This window comes from Podarcis muralis, chromosome 7, assembly GCF_964188315.1.
Source record: "Podarcis muralis chromosome 7, rPodMur119.hap1.1, whole genome shotgun sequence".
In the NCBI taxonomy this organism is placed as follows: Eukaryota; Metazoa; Chordata; class Lepidosauria; order Squamata; family Lacertidae; genus Podarcis; species Podarcis muralis.
In genome coordinates, this window is record NC_135661.1 from 11,322,021 (window position 1) to 11,337,066 (window position 15,046).

The 15,046-nt window shown below is 46.2% G+C and overlaps 2 protein-coding genes across 5 annotated transcripts in view; one reads left to right on the forward strand and one right to left on the reverse strand.

Moving 5' to 3' along the window:
• The window catches only part of LOC144328373 (gastrokine-1-like), a 55,162-nt gene extending 52,311 nt beyond the window's left edge, over positions 1-2,851 (forward strand). For all 4 annotated transcript variants that reach the window (XM_077931208.1, XM_077931207.1, XM_077931210.1 and 1 more), the window contains exon 7: positions 2,593-2,851. In XM_077931208.1, coding sequence (XP_077787334.1) covers positions 2,593-2,690 — 98 coding nt within the window. In that variant the 3' untranslated portion in view covers positions 2,691-2,851. The remainder of the gene's footprint in view (positions 1-2,592) is intronic.
• A 2,329-nt stretch (positions 2,852-5,180) lies between these two features.
• On the reverse strand, positions 5,181-14,511 carry GKN2 (gastrokine 2). The gene is made up of 6 exons (XM_028741704.2): positions 14,438-14,511; positions 12,413-12,469; positions 10,995-11,126; positions 9,866-9,976; positions 7,599-7,752; positions 5,181-5,396 (listed from the first exon to the last, which is right to left on the reverse strand). The coding sequence occupies exons 1-6, from the start codon at positions 14,447-14,449 to the stop codon at positions 5,314-5,316; spliced, it is 549 nt and encodes a 182-aa protein (XP_028597537.2). The 5' UTR covers positions 14,450-14,511; the 3' UTR covers positions 5,181-5,313.
• Positions 14,512-15,046: the final 535 nt, after the last annotated feature.

A 15,046-nucleotide genomic window follows, 5' to 3' on the forward strand; every position in this document is an offset into this window, starting at 1 on the left:
TCCCCACTAGGGAGCAGGACATCAAACCCCACTTGACAGTTGTGCAGGCTGGTCAAACTGCTCTTGGAAGGGGAGGGCCTCATCCTGGCTGCTGAGCCAAAGGGAGAGGTGAGCTCAGATTAAGGTTCCTTTAAGCAGATGTGGTTTTTCCCCCCTTAGATGTCCTGCTCCTACCATTTTCTGTACAGCACAGGGAACAGCTCTGCTGATCTCAACCCATTTCAAGCCTCTAGGCTAGTGGATTCCAAAGAGGACAGTAGTGCCCCCCATATATCGGGGGGGGCGGGCTCTAAGGGGCAAGGGGGTGGCGGAGGGGGCACTGGAGGGGCAAAAGCTGGTATCACGGGATCAAGTTCATCAGTTTTGTTGAATTCATTAAATGAAATAGTTTAAACCGGATTTTGGATAAATGTGCAGTTAATTCCTACTGTTTGGAATTTTATTGCGTCACTGTCTTCCTTAGTGGGTTGTGCAAACCCCTATTCGGAATACAGTCGTACCTTGGATCCTGAACACCTTGCGAGTCCAACGTTTTGGCTCCCAAACGCCACAAACCCAGAAGTGAGTGTTCCAGTTTGCGAATGTTCTTTGGAACCCGAACGTCCGACGTGACTTCCGCAGCTTCTGATTGGCTGCAGGAGCTTCCTGCAGCCAATCAGAAGCTGCGCCTTGGTTTCTGAACATTTTGGAAGTCGAGGGGACTTCCGGAACAGATTCCATTTGACTTCCAAGGTACCACTGTAATGGGTAAGGGAGAGGTCACTGGAACTGGGGCGGAGGTGGGTGGTCCAAAAAAAGTTTGGGAACCACTGACCCAGATATTTCCACCTGAAGGAGCCTTGGGATTTGGGGCTGTGTAGAAGGGTAAAATACTACAGCAAGAAATTAATCACCAGCAAACACACACACACACACACACACACACACACAATGCCAAGACTTTTCTAGGGAACAGTTGCACGATAGCCAAACTCATTCCAAGCCAGTTTAAGCCTCTTGTGTAGACGTGATTCAAGCTGACTTTGCAGAGTGTGTAGAACATGGGTCAGCAAACTAAGGGCTGCGGGCCAGATCAGGCCCAATTGCCTTCTGGATCCGGCCTGCCGACGGTCCTGGAATCGCTACTTGGATCGGTGTGATCTTTTGGGCTGCGCCATATTTTTTTCGGGCGCCGTTCCCCCACCCCTCTCACACACCTCCTCCCTCCTCCTGGCTTCTCCCCGCCCTGCAGAGGAAGGGAGCTGGGCTTTGATTGGTGCCAGCCAATCCAAGCCTCGCCACCTGCATGCTGAGGCGCAGCCCAGACTCGCCACCCGCCCACCGGCCTCTCTGTCCATGGCTGCGCTGTGGGCATCATGATGGGCGCATGGTGGGGCATTGGCTGGAGCTTGGCGAGCCTGCTGGCCCCGCGCCCAGGAAAGCTGGCCCGGAAAGGAGAGGTGCCGCCACCGCCGCCAGCTCCCAACCGCAGGCAGAGTGGTGGAGGAGGTAAGAAAGCCGGGGGAGGGGAGGGGCTGGGGGGGAAGGAGGAGCCCCCTCCCCACTGTGTGCGTGCACGTGCGCAGTCTGGCCCGCCACAAGGTCTGAGGGGCGGTGAACTGGCCCCCTCCTAAAAAAATTTGCTGACCCCTGGCGTGGAAGCTGCTTAGGGGTGCAGGACCTAGATTTATTTTCCAGGCCCCCAATTTGGAAAGGCCAACCATGTCTTGAAGAAGGCAGCACTGTGTCTGATGCTTCTTCTTTTTTTAAAAAAAAAATTTTTTTAGATATTTTTTATTACATTTTCAAATACACAAACAAGAATATAAATTTCACAAAAGAGGAATAAAGAAAACAGATACAGAAAGAAGTAAAAATTCCAATTTCAGAAATATTTTTACATAACCAATCGGACTTCCTCACATCTCCCCTACCATGCATTCTTTACCATAAAAATGTCAGCAAATTATTACCTTTTTTCACATCTTAATTTGTACCTTTCAAATGTTTTAAATTTAAAATACTCTTTGTCAATTACTTGCACCTTAAATCACCCTTAATAATACTTTAAATTTCATCCTTTTCTTGCTTTTAACTTAATTTCCTGTTTCAAAAATCTAATCGCTGAAGCCCAAACTTCCAAATCGTGCAGTTTTTAACATTCATACAACTTATAGTATTTTTGTAAATAGTCCTTAAATCTTTTCCAGTCCTCCTCCACCGCCTCTTCTCCCAAGTCTCGGATTCTGCCAGTCATTTCAGCCAGTTCCATATAGTCCATCAATTGCGTCTGCCACTCTTCCAGCGTGGGTAGATCTTGTGTCTTCCAATATTTTGCGATAAGAATTCTTGCTGCTGTAGTTGCGTACATAAAAAATGTTCTATCCTTCTTTAACACCTTCTGGCCGACAATGCCCAGTAGGAAGGCCTCTGGTTTCCTGGGAAAGGTATACCTAAATACCTTTTTTAGCTCATTATATATCATTTCCCAGAAGGCCTTCACTTTTGGACAAGTCCACCAGAGGTGAAAGAATGTCCCTTCAGCCTCCTTACATTTCCACTGTGTCTGATGCTTCTTTGCTAATAATTGTGTTGTGTTTCCCCCCTTCACAGGAGCCAACCTCCCCTTGCAGAGTCGAGGGTGTGCGAATGTCGGGATCCTACGTGGCTTATTCAACATCTATCTCTGCGGCAACATTCCGAGTTGCTAAAATGCTGGCCAAGAGTTCACAGAGCGAATCTTTGCCTTCCTTGTTCTCCTCACAACAACCTTTTCGCTGTCCATGTTTTCCTCTCCAGCCACTGCTCAGTTTTCAAAGTCCAATCCAGCTATCAGCACTTGAAGAATAATAATAAATGTTTACAACATGAATGGGTCTTGATTTCAATTTCTTGAAATTTGAAGGAAGATTTAATAATGCGACATGAAGCACTCCACTCAGTTGTGTGTCATTTTTAAAAATTCCAACATGCAACCACAGAGGCTTCAATCTAGGTGAGAAGACTGGTCTCTGTGTTTGGGGGGGGGGGGACAACACAGGTAAGAGGGGCTTTCTATAAAGCATTAGCCTCCAACTCTTCCTCACAACTTAATTTGCCACAAAGAGACAAAAGTAGCACCTCAAGTTTCAACAGCTGGATTTCTGTTCAGTTTGCCCACTTCCCAAATTGGTACTCAGTGGCTTCCCTACCCAGAGGCCTTTCTGCAGCAGTGGCGTAGCGTGGGTTGTCAGCACCCGGGGCAAGGCAAGTAATTTGCGCCCCCTAACCCGTGGATTTGCACCCCCTAACCCGTGGATTTGCGCCCCCTAACCAATGGATTTGCCCTAACCCCAGATGTTGCGCCCGGTGCGGCCGGCCCCCCCTACACCCCCCACGCTACGCCTCTGTTCTGCAGTCATAGCGTGTCTCTAATCAGCTGCACTTTGGAACTCCCTGCCTATTGATATCTGGCAGGTGCCTTCACTGTGCTCTTTTCAGCTGAAAACATTTTTGCTTAGACATAATAATAATAATAATAATAATAATAATAATAATAATAATAGTTTATTATTTATACCCCACCCATCTGGCTGAGTTTCCCCAGCCACTTTAGGCGGCTTCCAATCAAGTGTTAAAAACAATACAGTATTAAATATTAAAAACTTCCCTAAACAGGGCTGCCTTCAGATGTCTTCTAAAAGTCAGATAGTTGTTTATTTCCTTGACATCGGATGGGAGGGCATTCCACAGGGAAGGTGCCACTACTGAGAAGGCCCTCTGCCTGGTTCCCTGTAGCTTCACTTCTCGCAATGAGGGAACCACCAGAAGGCCCTCAGAGCTGGATCTCAGTGTCCAGGCTGAACAATGGGGGTGGAGATGCTCCTTCAGGTATACAGGACAGAGGCTGTTTAGGGCTTTAAAGGTCAGCACCAACACTTTGATTTGTGCTTGGAAATGTACTGGGAGCCAATGTAGGTCTTTCAGGACCTTACTCGTCCTTTCTCAAAACTTAGAAGTCCTGAATGCTACAACCTTTCTTCATAGGGGGTCTCTCTCCACCCCCTTGATCATTTGGGTCGCCCTTTTCTGAACCCTTTCCAGCTCTAGCACCAACACTTTGAATTGTGCTCGGAAACATACTCAGAAACGTAGTTTATTGATGGTTTTATTTTATTTTTGAACGTTGTCGTTACTTATTTAATTGCTATATTCTTTTGTAAACCATTAGATGTGTTTCATTAACCATCAAGAGGTATACAAATTTTATGGAATTAATAAATATACTTAATCGAAAAGAGTTGTGGTTGCCGAGTAAATGAGTGAAAAGGCAGGCTCTATTTCAGGACTAGCTAAAACCTGGCTTGTGGGCCACATCAGGGCACCTACCAGAGCAAAATATTGATGACCCCACCAAGTGGAGGGGTATTAAATAAATGAATCAGCTAGAGACAGCACCTGGTCTTCTGCCTAGCTCAGCACTAGGATGGGTTTCAAAAGTGTCACCACCCCAGTCCTCAGACTGGTTATTTGATGAGTGAGAAGGCAGCTGAGCTCCATGCAAGAGAGTGGAGCAGGTGTATCTACCACTGGGAAGACACCCCTCAGGCACAAAAATGTTGGCGCACACACCCCCTTGGCTGTAAATGCTCAGAGACTTGCTTAGTTCTTTATCACTTGTTCACATCTTTCTTAGCTAAGACAGACTCTGAAGATGGGTTCTATCTAGGGCAGTGGTTCCCAAATGCTTCGGAGTCACTGCCTCCTTGGCCCCATAGAAACACCCACAGGGCCGGATTTAGGTTTGACGAGGCCCTAAGCTACTGAAGGTAATATGGGGCCCTTGATATGTCCAGCTGTCCTTTTGTCAACAACAAATTGTCACTGTTTTTTTGTGTTGAATATATGCTACGTGGTCGTTTATGGACCTAATAGGTACCTAAAGCCATTTGCACATAACAAAATATGTTTTTTTTATCTTATATTTTGGAAATGTACATCCAGTTTTCTCTCCAGGGGGCTCAAATGCATTTTCTTAAATGATCGTTGATGGCTTTTGTCACTGCATATGCCACACAGGAGCTAAACAGCGAAAGGACCTTATTTTGTAGTTGCTGGGGAGAATGCTTTGGTTTTGGAACGGATTTCCGGAACGGATTAAGTTTGAGAACCAAGGTACCACTGTAGTGACTTTGAAAATAAGAAGCCAAGAGCGGGGAGGCTTGGGAAGTTGCTTTTCTTTATTAGCAGGTCTTGGGTTGGGCTGCAGCCCAAGAAGCTGAGGAAAGTGAGATAATTCACGGGGAGGCAGAAAGCTTGGAAGAGCATGGAATACTGGGAGGCAGCTCAGGAGGTCTACAGGTTGAGGTTTCCGCAGACGGTGATGCCCAGAATGCCAAGGATGCCAGCCTTGGCACAGCCGCCGGCATGGAATACACCTAGGTGGGAGGAGACAAGAAAAACAAATTACCCACAAACATAAAAAATAAATTTGAGACCTGAAAACTGCAATCCTATACCCACTTACTGGGTGGAGAGCAAGTCCCTGTGAACTCAGTGGGCCTTCGCAGACTTGAATAAGATTGCACTACAGTGGTACCTCGCAAGACGAAATTAATTCGTTCCGCAAGTTTTTTCTTCTTGTGAGTTTTTCGTCTTGCGAAGCACGGTTTCCCATAGGAATGCATTGAAAATCAATCAATGCATTCCTATGGAAACCGACTTCAGACCAGGTCCGGGGACAGTCTGTCCCCTGACCTCTTCTGAAGGCTGGGGGGGGGGGGGGACAAGGGCTTTTCTTCCCACCCCCAGCATTTTAAAAAAACCCGGGACAGCGGAGACTTCTCCACTGTCCCGGGGCGATCTTAAAATGCTGGTGGGCGGCAGCGAAGGCCGTGGGGGGCGAAAGTCTTTGCTCCCCCCCGCCTGCCTTCAAAAGCCGTCCAGGATAGCGGAGAAACGAAGGCTGGCGGTGGGAGGAGGTCTCTCCGCCCTGCCGCCAGCCTTTGGAGGAGGTCCGAGGACAGTGGGGAAGATGCGCTGCGCTTCCCCACTGTCCCGGAGATTTCCCTATGGGCTTTCGTCTTGCGAAGGAAGCCCATAGGGAAATTCATTTTGCGAAGCGCCTCCAAAACGGAAAACCCTTTCGTCTAGCGGGTTTTCCGTCTTGCGGGGCACCACTGTATTAGGCAGTTAGTGAGATAGTCCTCTTGTGGGATGTAATCCACTGAGAGCAGTCAAGTACAACATTCCTTGTAATGCTAGAGAAGACATGCAGGGGAATGTTTGGTCCAGCCAGTCAAAACTTCCTGATCCTCCTGGCTGGAGCATCCTTCTTTTTGCATGTGATGGGAGGTGGGCATGACCTTACCTGTCCAGGTAACAAAAGGACGAGTCATGCAGCACACCTCTCTCTTTTTCACTTCCTTCTTTGGACCAGCTTTTAGCTAGGAATGCTCTGCTAGCTTCTCAGCTAGCAGAAGCACTGGGATTATTCCCCCATATGGGGTAGATCCACATGTACCGTATTTTTCGCTCTACAGGACGCACTGGACCATAGGACGCACCGGATCATAGGAGGGGGAGAACAGGGAAAAAAATTCTCCCCCTCTCTGTGCAGTGCCCCTTTAGCGAAGCAGTAGGAGAAACGGAGCCCCTTCCATTTCTCCTCCCTCTTTGCACCGACCCCTCTCGCTCTCCAGGCTTCAGGCGGCTATCCGCAAGCCTTCGGAGCGCAGTGGGAACTCCCAATGCGCTCCAAAGGCTTGCGGATAGCCGCCTGAAGCCTCTGGAGCACAGTGGGAGTTCCCGCTGCGCTCTGGGGGCTTCAGGCGGCTTCAGCGAAAGCAACGTGAAGCCTCCGGAGCACGGGGGGGGGGGCTCTCCCTCTGCGCTTCGGAGGCATTGCGTTGCTATCGCTGAAGCCAAGGAGCCTGCATTCGCCCCATAAAACACACACACATTTCCCCTTAATTTTTGAAAGGGGAAAAGTGCGTCTTATAGAGCAAAAAATACGGTACATCTTTGTAACTAAGTCTGCCTTCAGGGATCCAACTGTGAACTGATGTAAGTAAACTTCTCTTATTGACTTCGAATAAGATTGCAGTGTCTTTTTTCTTTTAAGAGGGATTAAAGGGAACTTACCAGGAATATACAATTCAGTCTGAGACAGACTGAAATGGATAATAGTGAGAGGCTTACACAAGCCTGCAACCAGCTATCTGCTGTGCGTGAGAAGGGGAATGTAAACCCAGGCTTCCTCAACCTCGGCCCTCCAGATGTTTTTGGCCTACAACTCCTATGATCCCTAGATAGCAGGACCAGTGGTCAAGGATGATGGGAACTGTAGTCTCAAAACATCTGGAGGGCCGAGGTTGAGGAAGCCTGATGTAAATTCTGCTAAGTAAAGAAACTTGCTAACACAAGTTAGGAAGGATATTAATAAACAATATATCCTCTCCTGCCACCCTGAAGATTCCCACACCTCTTCAGTAACCAATCCAGAAAACCTGCCACTCCAGTTTACGGAGCTCTTTTAGTCTAGTTTGATCTGCATTTCCATTGCACTTCCAACATTTAACCACTTTGGAAGTTCCATTTCCAAACTGAAGCAGCTGTTTGGCTGGACTGTGAATACTCACTCTCAACTTTTTCAACTTTGTAAACAGGCACGTTCTTGCAGAGCTTCTCGATGGAGCTGCCGAAAACAAGCCACTCCTTGATTTCTCCGAAGAAAGAGTCACTGGGTTCATATTTCACCCACACGTTTCTGGAGGACATCATCTTGTTCATCATCTAAAAAGGGAACGTGTTTATGAAGTAACTCATTTCTAGAGGGACAGCTGTGTTCATTTCCTGCTGCTGCACCAAGCGTTGTTAAAGACTCCCACATTTATTGTGCCATAAGGCAGCTTTACGTAACCTGAAGCCCTCCATAGGCAAAAGGATTCAAATGACAAAGAAGGTGATTCTGACTAAATATTAGGAACAACTTTCCAATAGTAAGAGCTATTCAGTAGTGGAATGGATTCGCTCAGAAAGTGGTAGACATTCTTCACTGGATATTTTTAAACAGAGGTTGTCAGGAATCCTTTAGCTGTGATTCCTGCTATAACGATCTCTGGCAAGCAAGCAGCCTGATAAGCAGCAACGACTCTATGTCAGTTTTATATAAGTTTATTTAAAAGAAAAACACATCCAGAGCATGGCGTTCTGCCTGCTCTCATTAACCTTAGTGGCTCAGTCTGACTCATCGTCCCTCCCCCAACAGGAAGGATGCCAAAATCCCGCCTTTCTTCTCCTTCCCTTCCGTTATTCTCTGAGCCTCTCCAACCTCCTCGTACGGGGACTGCACAGCTGGCCTGTCTCTTCCCCAGAAGACACAGCCTCCGATTCTGGCTTATCTGCTGGTTGCCTGGCAAAGCTTTGGTCAAATTCCAACTCTTCCTCTCCTTGGGAGTTAACAGCTTGTTCTCTGGGAAGGAGGGGGGCCGGCCTGTCTTCTCTAAACTCAGACAGACAGCTCTCATCCTCAGAGTCAGCCCCTTGCTTGCTCAGCTCAATTTCTGAGGCTGACTCTTCCGCTGCGCTCGGGGGGGGGGGGCACGTTCCTGACACCTGCATTTCAGGGAGTTCGATTTGGGAGTTCCTTCAAACTCTACAATTCTATGATTCAAAGTGCATAAACTGAATACAACATACAACTTGAAGATTGGGAAAAGACGTGGAAGGTGAATTTAAAATTTACAGCTTGTATTTTATTGAAAGAGAATTATATGAAAATGATGTATAGATGGTATATTAAGCCAGAGAAAGTGGCAAAAATGTATAAAAGGGGATCTAAAACCTGTTGGAAATGTAAAGAAAAAGATGGTACATTTTATCATATGTGGTGGGAATGCAAAAGGGTTAGAAATTATTGGGAAATGATATATAATGAATTGAAAAAAAAGTTTTAAAAGACTTTTGTTAAGAAACCAGAAGCATTCCTCCTAGGAATTTTAGATCAAGATTAAAAAAAAAAAAAAATTGGAAATTATTTATATATGCAACAACAGTGGCAAGAATTATATTAGCACAAGCTTGGAAGACAGAAGAAATATCAATGAAAGAACAATGGCAAGGGAAACTTATGGAATATGCAGAACTGGCAAAATTAACAGATAAATTACATGAAAAGGATAACAAAGACTTTAAAAGAGAATGGGAACCATATACAACATATATGAAGAGGCAACATAAAGAATTGGACTCACTGGCAGGGTTTGAATAAACAAACACAATTGTGTAAATAAAAAAAAGTAAGAAGATATGTATTGGGAAAATTTTGGGAAGCAAAACGCAGGGTGAGTAATATGGAAATAAAACAAAATGGGAGTATGAGGGAAGTCCAGGGGAAGAGGGGGGTAAATATGGAAAATTGTTAGAGAAATATTGTTAGAGGATGTATACATGGGGGGGGGGGATACAACATATTTTTTTAAAAACCAAAGTGCATAAACTGAATAGGCATGTACAGTGTATGATATATACACTGTAAAGGTACCCCTGCCCGTACGGGCCAGTCTTGCCAGACTCTAGGGTTGTGCGCCCATCTCACTCAAGAGGCCGGGGGCCAGCGCTGTCCGGAGACACTTCCGGGTCACATGGCCAGCGTGACGAAGCTACTCTGGCGAGCCAGAGCCGCACACGGAAACGCCGTTTACCTTCCCGCTAGTAAGCGGTCCCTATTTATCTACTTGCACTCGGAGGTGCTTTCGAACTGCTAGGTTGGCAGGCGCTGGGACCGAGCAACGGGAGCGCACCCCGCCGCGGGGATTCGAACCGACGACCTTTCGATCGGCAAGCCCTAGGCGCTGAGGCTTTTACCCACAGCGCCACCTGTGTCTGTAATGAACTCTGCAGTTACCTGCTTCTCATAAGCCAGCCGCCCAACTTCTTCCAGCTCTGGAATGTAGCCTTTTTCCATCTTCATGACAAAGCAGGCCCGTCGAGAAAAGAGCCGAGTGGCGATGTATCCCTGTCATTCACAAAAGGAGAATAAGAATTAAGATTAAGGTACTGGGACTTCCGGGCTCCTTTTTGCTCCCACCCCAAGGTAGGAATCGACATTGGCTTTCAGTCTGAACTAAAGGCCCATGGTAAACAAGAAAGACTCTTTCTGAGGCCGCTGGCCAGTTTTATTAAAGGTGTCCGAATACATTTGGATGTCCTGCAACTGATGATTCAACCTCATTTTGTAGCATTTTTACTTTTAGTGGCAAGAAAGACTTGCTGAAATTCATTAATAATTTCAGAGGTAGTGACAGGCAACTAATGATACATTTGTCTGAAGCCACATTTTGTATGAACACAATTTTTAAAAAAGGAAATAAATGACCACCTTCTCCGTTACAAACTGTGTGTGAACAAATTCAGGAAAATGCCTGCATTGGTGAACAAAGGGGCCTAACTCTTGTAAAAGTGGATTTTGAGTCACTAACCTAACTCCTCCTATTGTGTCAAAATTGGATAGACTCAACGAGTTCTTCATTCTTGCCAGAAAACCAATCTGTATGTTGAATGTCGAGCTGACTTATTTTACGGAGCGAAGAAAGCCATTCATGCAAAAGCACGGATGAATTTGACTGTTCTGGAAACAAATTCCTCAGAATGTGACTGACGGGTGCTTGCCATTGGCATCACCCTTTACAATGTCTGTGATCACCCCAAAATAAGTTTATTTTAAATGGATGATACTGGATGGATGGAATGCAGCTGAATAAAAAAGTTTCTGCCTAAAATATTGGTTATTCCTGGTGTGATTTCTTTCTTTCCTGTGTTGTTAAGCCCACCTTTCTTCCATAAATGAACCCAAGGCAGAATTCCTGTTTTTCCAAGGTAGTCTCCCAACCAGGCGCTGACTAGTCCCAGACCTCCTTAGGTGCAAAAAAGGTAGATGGTGGCTCCACCTGCCTTCAGATCCACCCTCTGTCACCTGAGTCTGTTTTGCAGAGGACCCCAGAAGATTTTTGTGTGACAGAAACAGGTAGACTTACATGCTTGTAGTCAAAAATGGTATCTGAAGAGCAGAGTCCTCCATAGACGTGGATGTTGGCCACTTGATTCTCATTATCTATGGACACGGTTTGCTGGACATAATCACCATTGTAGCTTGGGATTCTGTAGACCTGAGAGTAAACATAGCCCCCAAATTGTTGTTGTTATTTTTTACATATTCCTTGTTGTGAAGTATGACATAAGTCAGGGTGCTTTAAGTATATATATTTAAAAAAGTGTAATTCACTTAAACTTTCTTTTAAAAAATCAAAGTGACTAATGAGATAATCACTTAAAAGAACCCCATTATTAGGCAGTATGCCAAAGTACACAGCAGCAGGGGGGAAAAACCCCATCAAATGCATGAAAAACTGGAGCAAAAATGAAAAACACAAATAATCAGCAAAATGGGGGGGGAATGATCTCTTTTGCAGCATCGGGAAGCAACCAACAGATCCTTGAAAGAGTCAGGTTTTAATCTGGCTTCTAACAGCACCCAGTATTGGGGGTCAGCGGGGCCCCGCTGCAGAGGCACACCACAGTGTTGGCACTACCATTACTGTGGAGGCAGGCACTTGCCCATGTGACAGGAGCTCCGATGCTGAACCTCAAGGGAGCTGATTCCCAGTTTAAAGGTAAAGGGACCCCTGACCATTAAGTCCAGTCGCAAACGACTCTGGGGTTGCGGCACTCATCTCACTTTACTGGCCGAGGGAGCTGGCGTTTGTCCGCAGACAATTTTTCTGGGTCATGTGGCCAGCATGACTAAGCTGCTTCTGGCGAACCAGAGCAGCGCATGTAAACGCCGTTTACTGTCCCGCTGGAGTGGTACCTATTTATCTACTCACACTTTGACGTGCTTTCGAACTGCTAGGGTGGCAGGAGCGGGGACTGATCAACGGGAGCTCACCCTGCCATGGGGATTCGAACCACCGACAGTCCGATCAGCAAGCCCTAGGCTCAGTGGTTTAGACCACGTCCAGTTTATACCAGTTTAGGGGTATAAATAAACAGCATATTCAACTGGGCTCTGAAGCTAACAGATCATCAATGCAAAATGAACAATACCAGAGTAATATGTTCTAACTGCCATTCTCTGCTAAAAAACTGAAAGCCCCCAAACTGTGAGCCTATGTTTTCAGAGGGGCAGGATACAACCCCGTCCAAAACAAGGTACAATTCTTAGATCTGCAAATCCACCTGTACTTCTATCTTATCTGTTTACATTTTGCTTCATTTCTGCCAGTCCCACTTTTCACAGTATTTTAGGAGTTCCGCTCACTTCCGCATGCTGGTGTTGTGTAGGGCATACATGCAGTGGGATAAATTAAACGACAGCCCCAGTATGGTAAATACCACCACAATGGTTACGTCATTTGAAGTGTTGCCATGGTGAAAAAGAGATGATTCTGTTTACCTGGAAAGTGGCAAAAGCTGGGCTCCAGAAGACCCCCAGAACAGCAATTAATAAAGCCTGGGGGAAGAAAAGGGGGAGGGGGAGATATTTTCCATTAAGATAAAATAGGACAGCAAACTCACAATTGGGAGTGGTTCCATTTAAAGCAGTAGTTCCCAAACTTTTAGGGGTCACTGCCCCCTTGGTTCCATAACCTCATTCCCAAGGCCCACTACCCTACCCTGAGGAAGGTAATAAAACAATGGAATTCAAAACAGACACAATTAATGGCACATTAAGTCAATTAAAATTATTTAGTTAATTCAACAAAATGGATGGACTAGATCCAGTGATAACCAATTTTTCAAAGTCTGAGAGTCACTAACATCTCCAGGACTCCTCTGCCAGCTCCTTGCCTCTTTGCACCCCCACTAGGTAACCCGCCCCCCGCCCCCCGACACTGCCACCCTCTTTGGGAAGAACTGGTTTGATTTTGGGCTAATGGCAGTGAAGTCAATGTGGGTGGGTAGCTTTGAACCTTCTGCTACCTTCTAGAAGCTCCCAGCACCACAAATGAATGCACAGAGATTCCATACACGGTCAGCTTTCCTGTTGCATTCAGGGATTGTCAATGCCCTGGGAGAGCAATATTACCAGTGCCCCATGCTGGTATTAGAAGAGGAATGGGATTTCCCTTCCCCAAGGAATGCAGAGGAGAACCAGAAGCTCTGTTCTTCCCAACTCCCACAAAGAGGCTGCATTTACCCAAGACATGCCTCACTTCTTGGCTTCTTTATTTAAAATATTTGTGAACTGCCTCTCATTAAAATAATACCCAGGCAGTGTACAATCAAGCAATTCAATGCAAAACAGGGATGCAACATCCAATCAAAGCAGTCTAGTAAAGGCAACACGTCATGATTTCAGTAGCTGGGAATCATTCAGCTGGCATCAGAGGCTGGAGTAAGCCTGAGTGATTATCCATGTTCTCAACAGCCATTGGCAGCTATTACCCTCAGTGGGTGGAATTCCATTCCCCAGTCAGGGGGCCACCACACAGAATGCCATGCTCCAATTTGCCACACTATGAACCTCCACAGGCCTTGGAATAACACACCAAATTGAAGGTTGCCTGTGGAAGAGCCCCCCCCCCCGTCCCAATCTTGGGATCCTCTCTTATCCTTCTCTGGATCTCAGATCTCCTGTACCCTGCAAGAGACATGCCATATTTTCAGTTTAAACATTCATGACGTTCAAAGTTTTGACTGTGTTGTGGGGTTGAGGGGGGTCAGTGCCCCGAGTCCCTTCCAAACATGGGGTTCTGTATACAGTGAGGGTTAGAGTCCAATAGGGGATTCTGTTGCTGAGCTAGACAGGCAAGTTTTTGAGGAAGACGGTGACCTCAGCTGGCCACTTAAGTGTCCTCATCAGCGTCCCAAAAGAATGAGCCAGGTTGCAAAAACTACAACAAGTGATGGTGGGCCTTTCCTTCACCTGCTCACCTAGCTGCTAGGTAGGAGAACAGTAGCCAGAGAGTGTGTGAGAGAACTGAGCTGGAAGCAGGCTGGAGGATGGAGGAACAGAGACCTGCTTCCTCTGTGCTGGATCCAAAGCTGTGACTCATGGAGAAGCAAGATCTGATTCTGTGGGGTGCTGATGTTGTGAGTCCCTCCATCCTATGCTCAAGCTATATAGATGTGTAAATAAAACCAAATATGCTAAAGACAACACAGTCTCTGCTGACCTTCATTCCAAGGAATCCAAACCCAGGTGTGGTGTGTAATAATATAATCCCACTCTGCTGTCAGAAAATCGTTCTGTAGTTACAGAAATGAGTTCATTCAAAACCAAAGCAAGTTCATTCAAAATGCTACATTCACAAAATGTAAAGGTCTTAGATGAGGTAAAGGTCCCCGTCTCCTTCCAAGAGATGCTAGCTTGCGGTGAATCCCCACCTGCTATGAATTTCCACCCTTACAAAGACAATTCACAACCTCACCTAAATATATTAATTTTTGCTAAAAGGATTTTGCCAGCTATACTCACGAGTCCGCTCATTTTTCTCTCAGATAAGGGGAAGAAGCTGAGAAGCAAATGGAATAAGATTCCCGAGACTTCGAACTTTTATATCTTGCCTGTAGGTGTGGGGAACATTACACAGAAATAGGCCCCGTACACTTCGGGACTCCATATCTATCGGACCCGCCATGGTAAACGGCTTTATCTGCATTTTGGGCTGAGCCGATAACCACGCCCGATAGCCCAGAGTACATTAGTCAGCTGCGAAAAAATTCCAATTTGGTCATTTTGCAAATATCAGTTAACCCTTTCCAGAATGTCTGCGCCTGCCTGCCTCTAGTCTGCCCATCTGCTGTACGATATCAGGTTCTTAAATAGAGGCGTGTGTGTCTGAGGTTCTGTGAGGGAGGGGATGCTTCTGAAATTCCCCTCATCTAAATTTTACCAGGATTTTGGAGTTCCACATTACTGAGCTTTGTTCCCGCAGCAGAACCCAATATGCATGGAAAACCCTCTGTTCTGAATTTTGCTCAGACCAACTAGTTTGTCGCAGACTCCATAACTTGCTTGCCTGTTTCCCATTGGAACTTCAGACTGACCACTGTGAGAACAGGATGATGGACCAAATAGCCATTG

Coding starts and splice junctions, on each gene's coding strand:
- GKN2 (XM_028741704.2), bottom strand. Junction 7,753..9,865: donor GGCTGGCTTATGAGAAGCAG/GTAACTGCAGAG, acceptor TTCCCTTTTTAG/ATGATGAACAAGATGATGTC. Junction 5,397..7,598: donor CAAAGTTGAAAAAGTTGAGA/GTGAGTATTCAC, acceptor CCTCCCACCTAG/GTGTATTCCATGCCGGCGGC.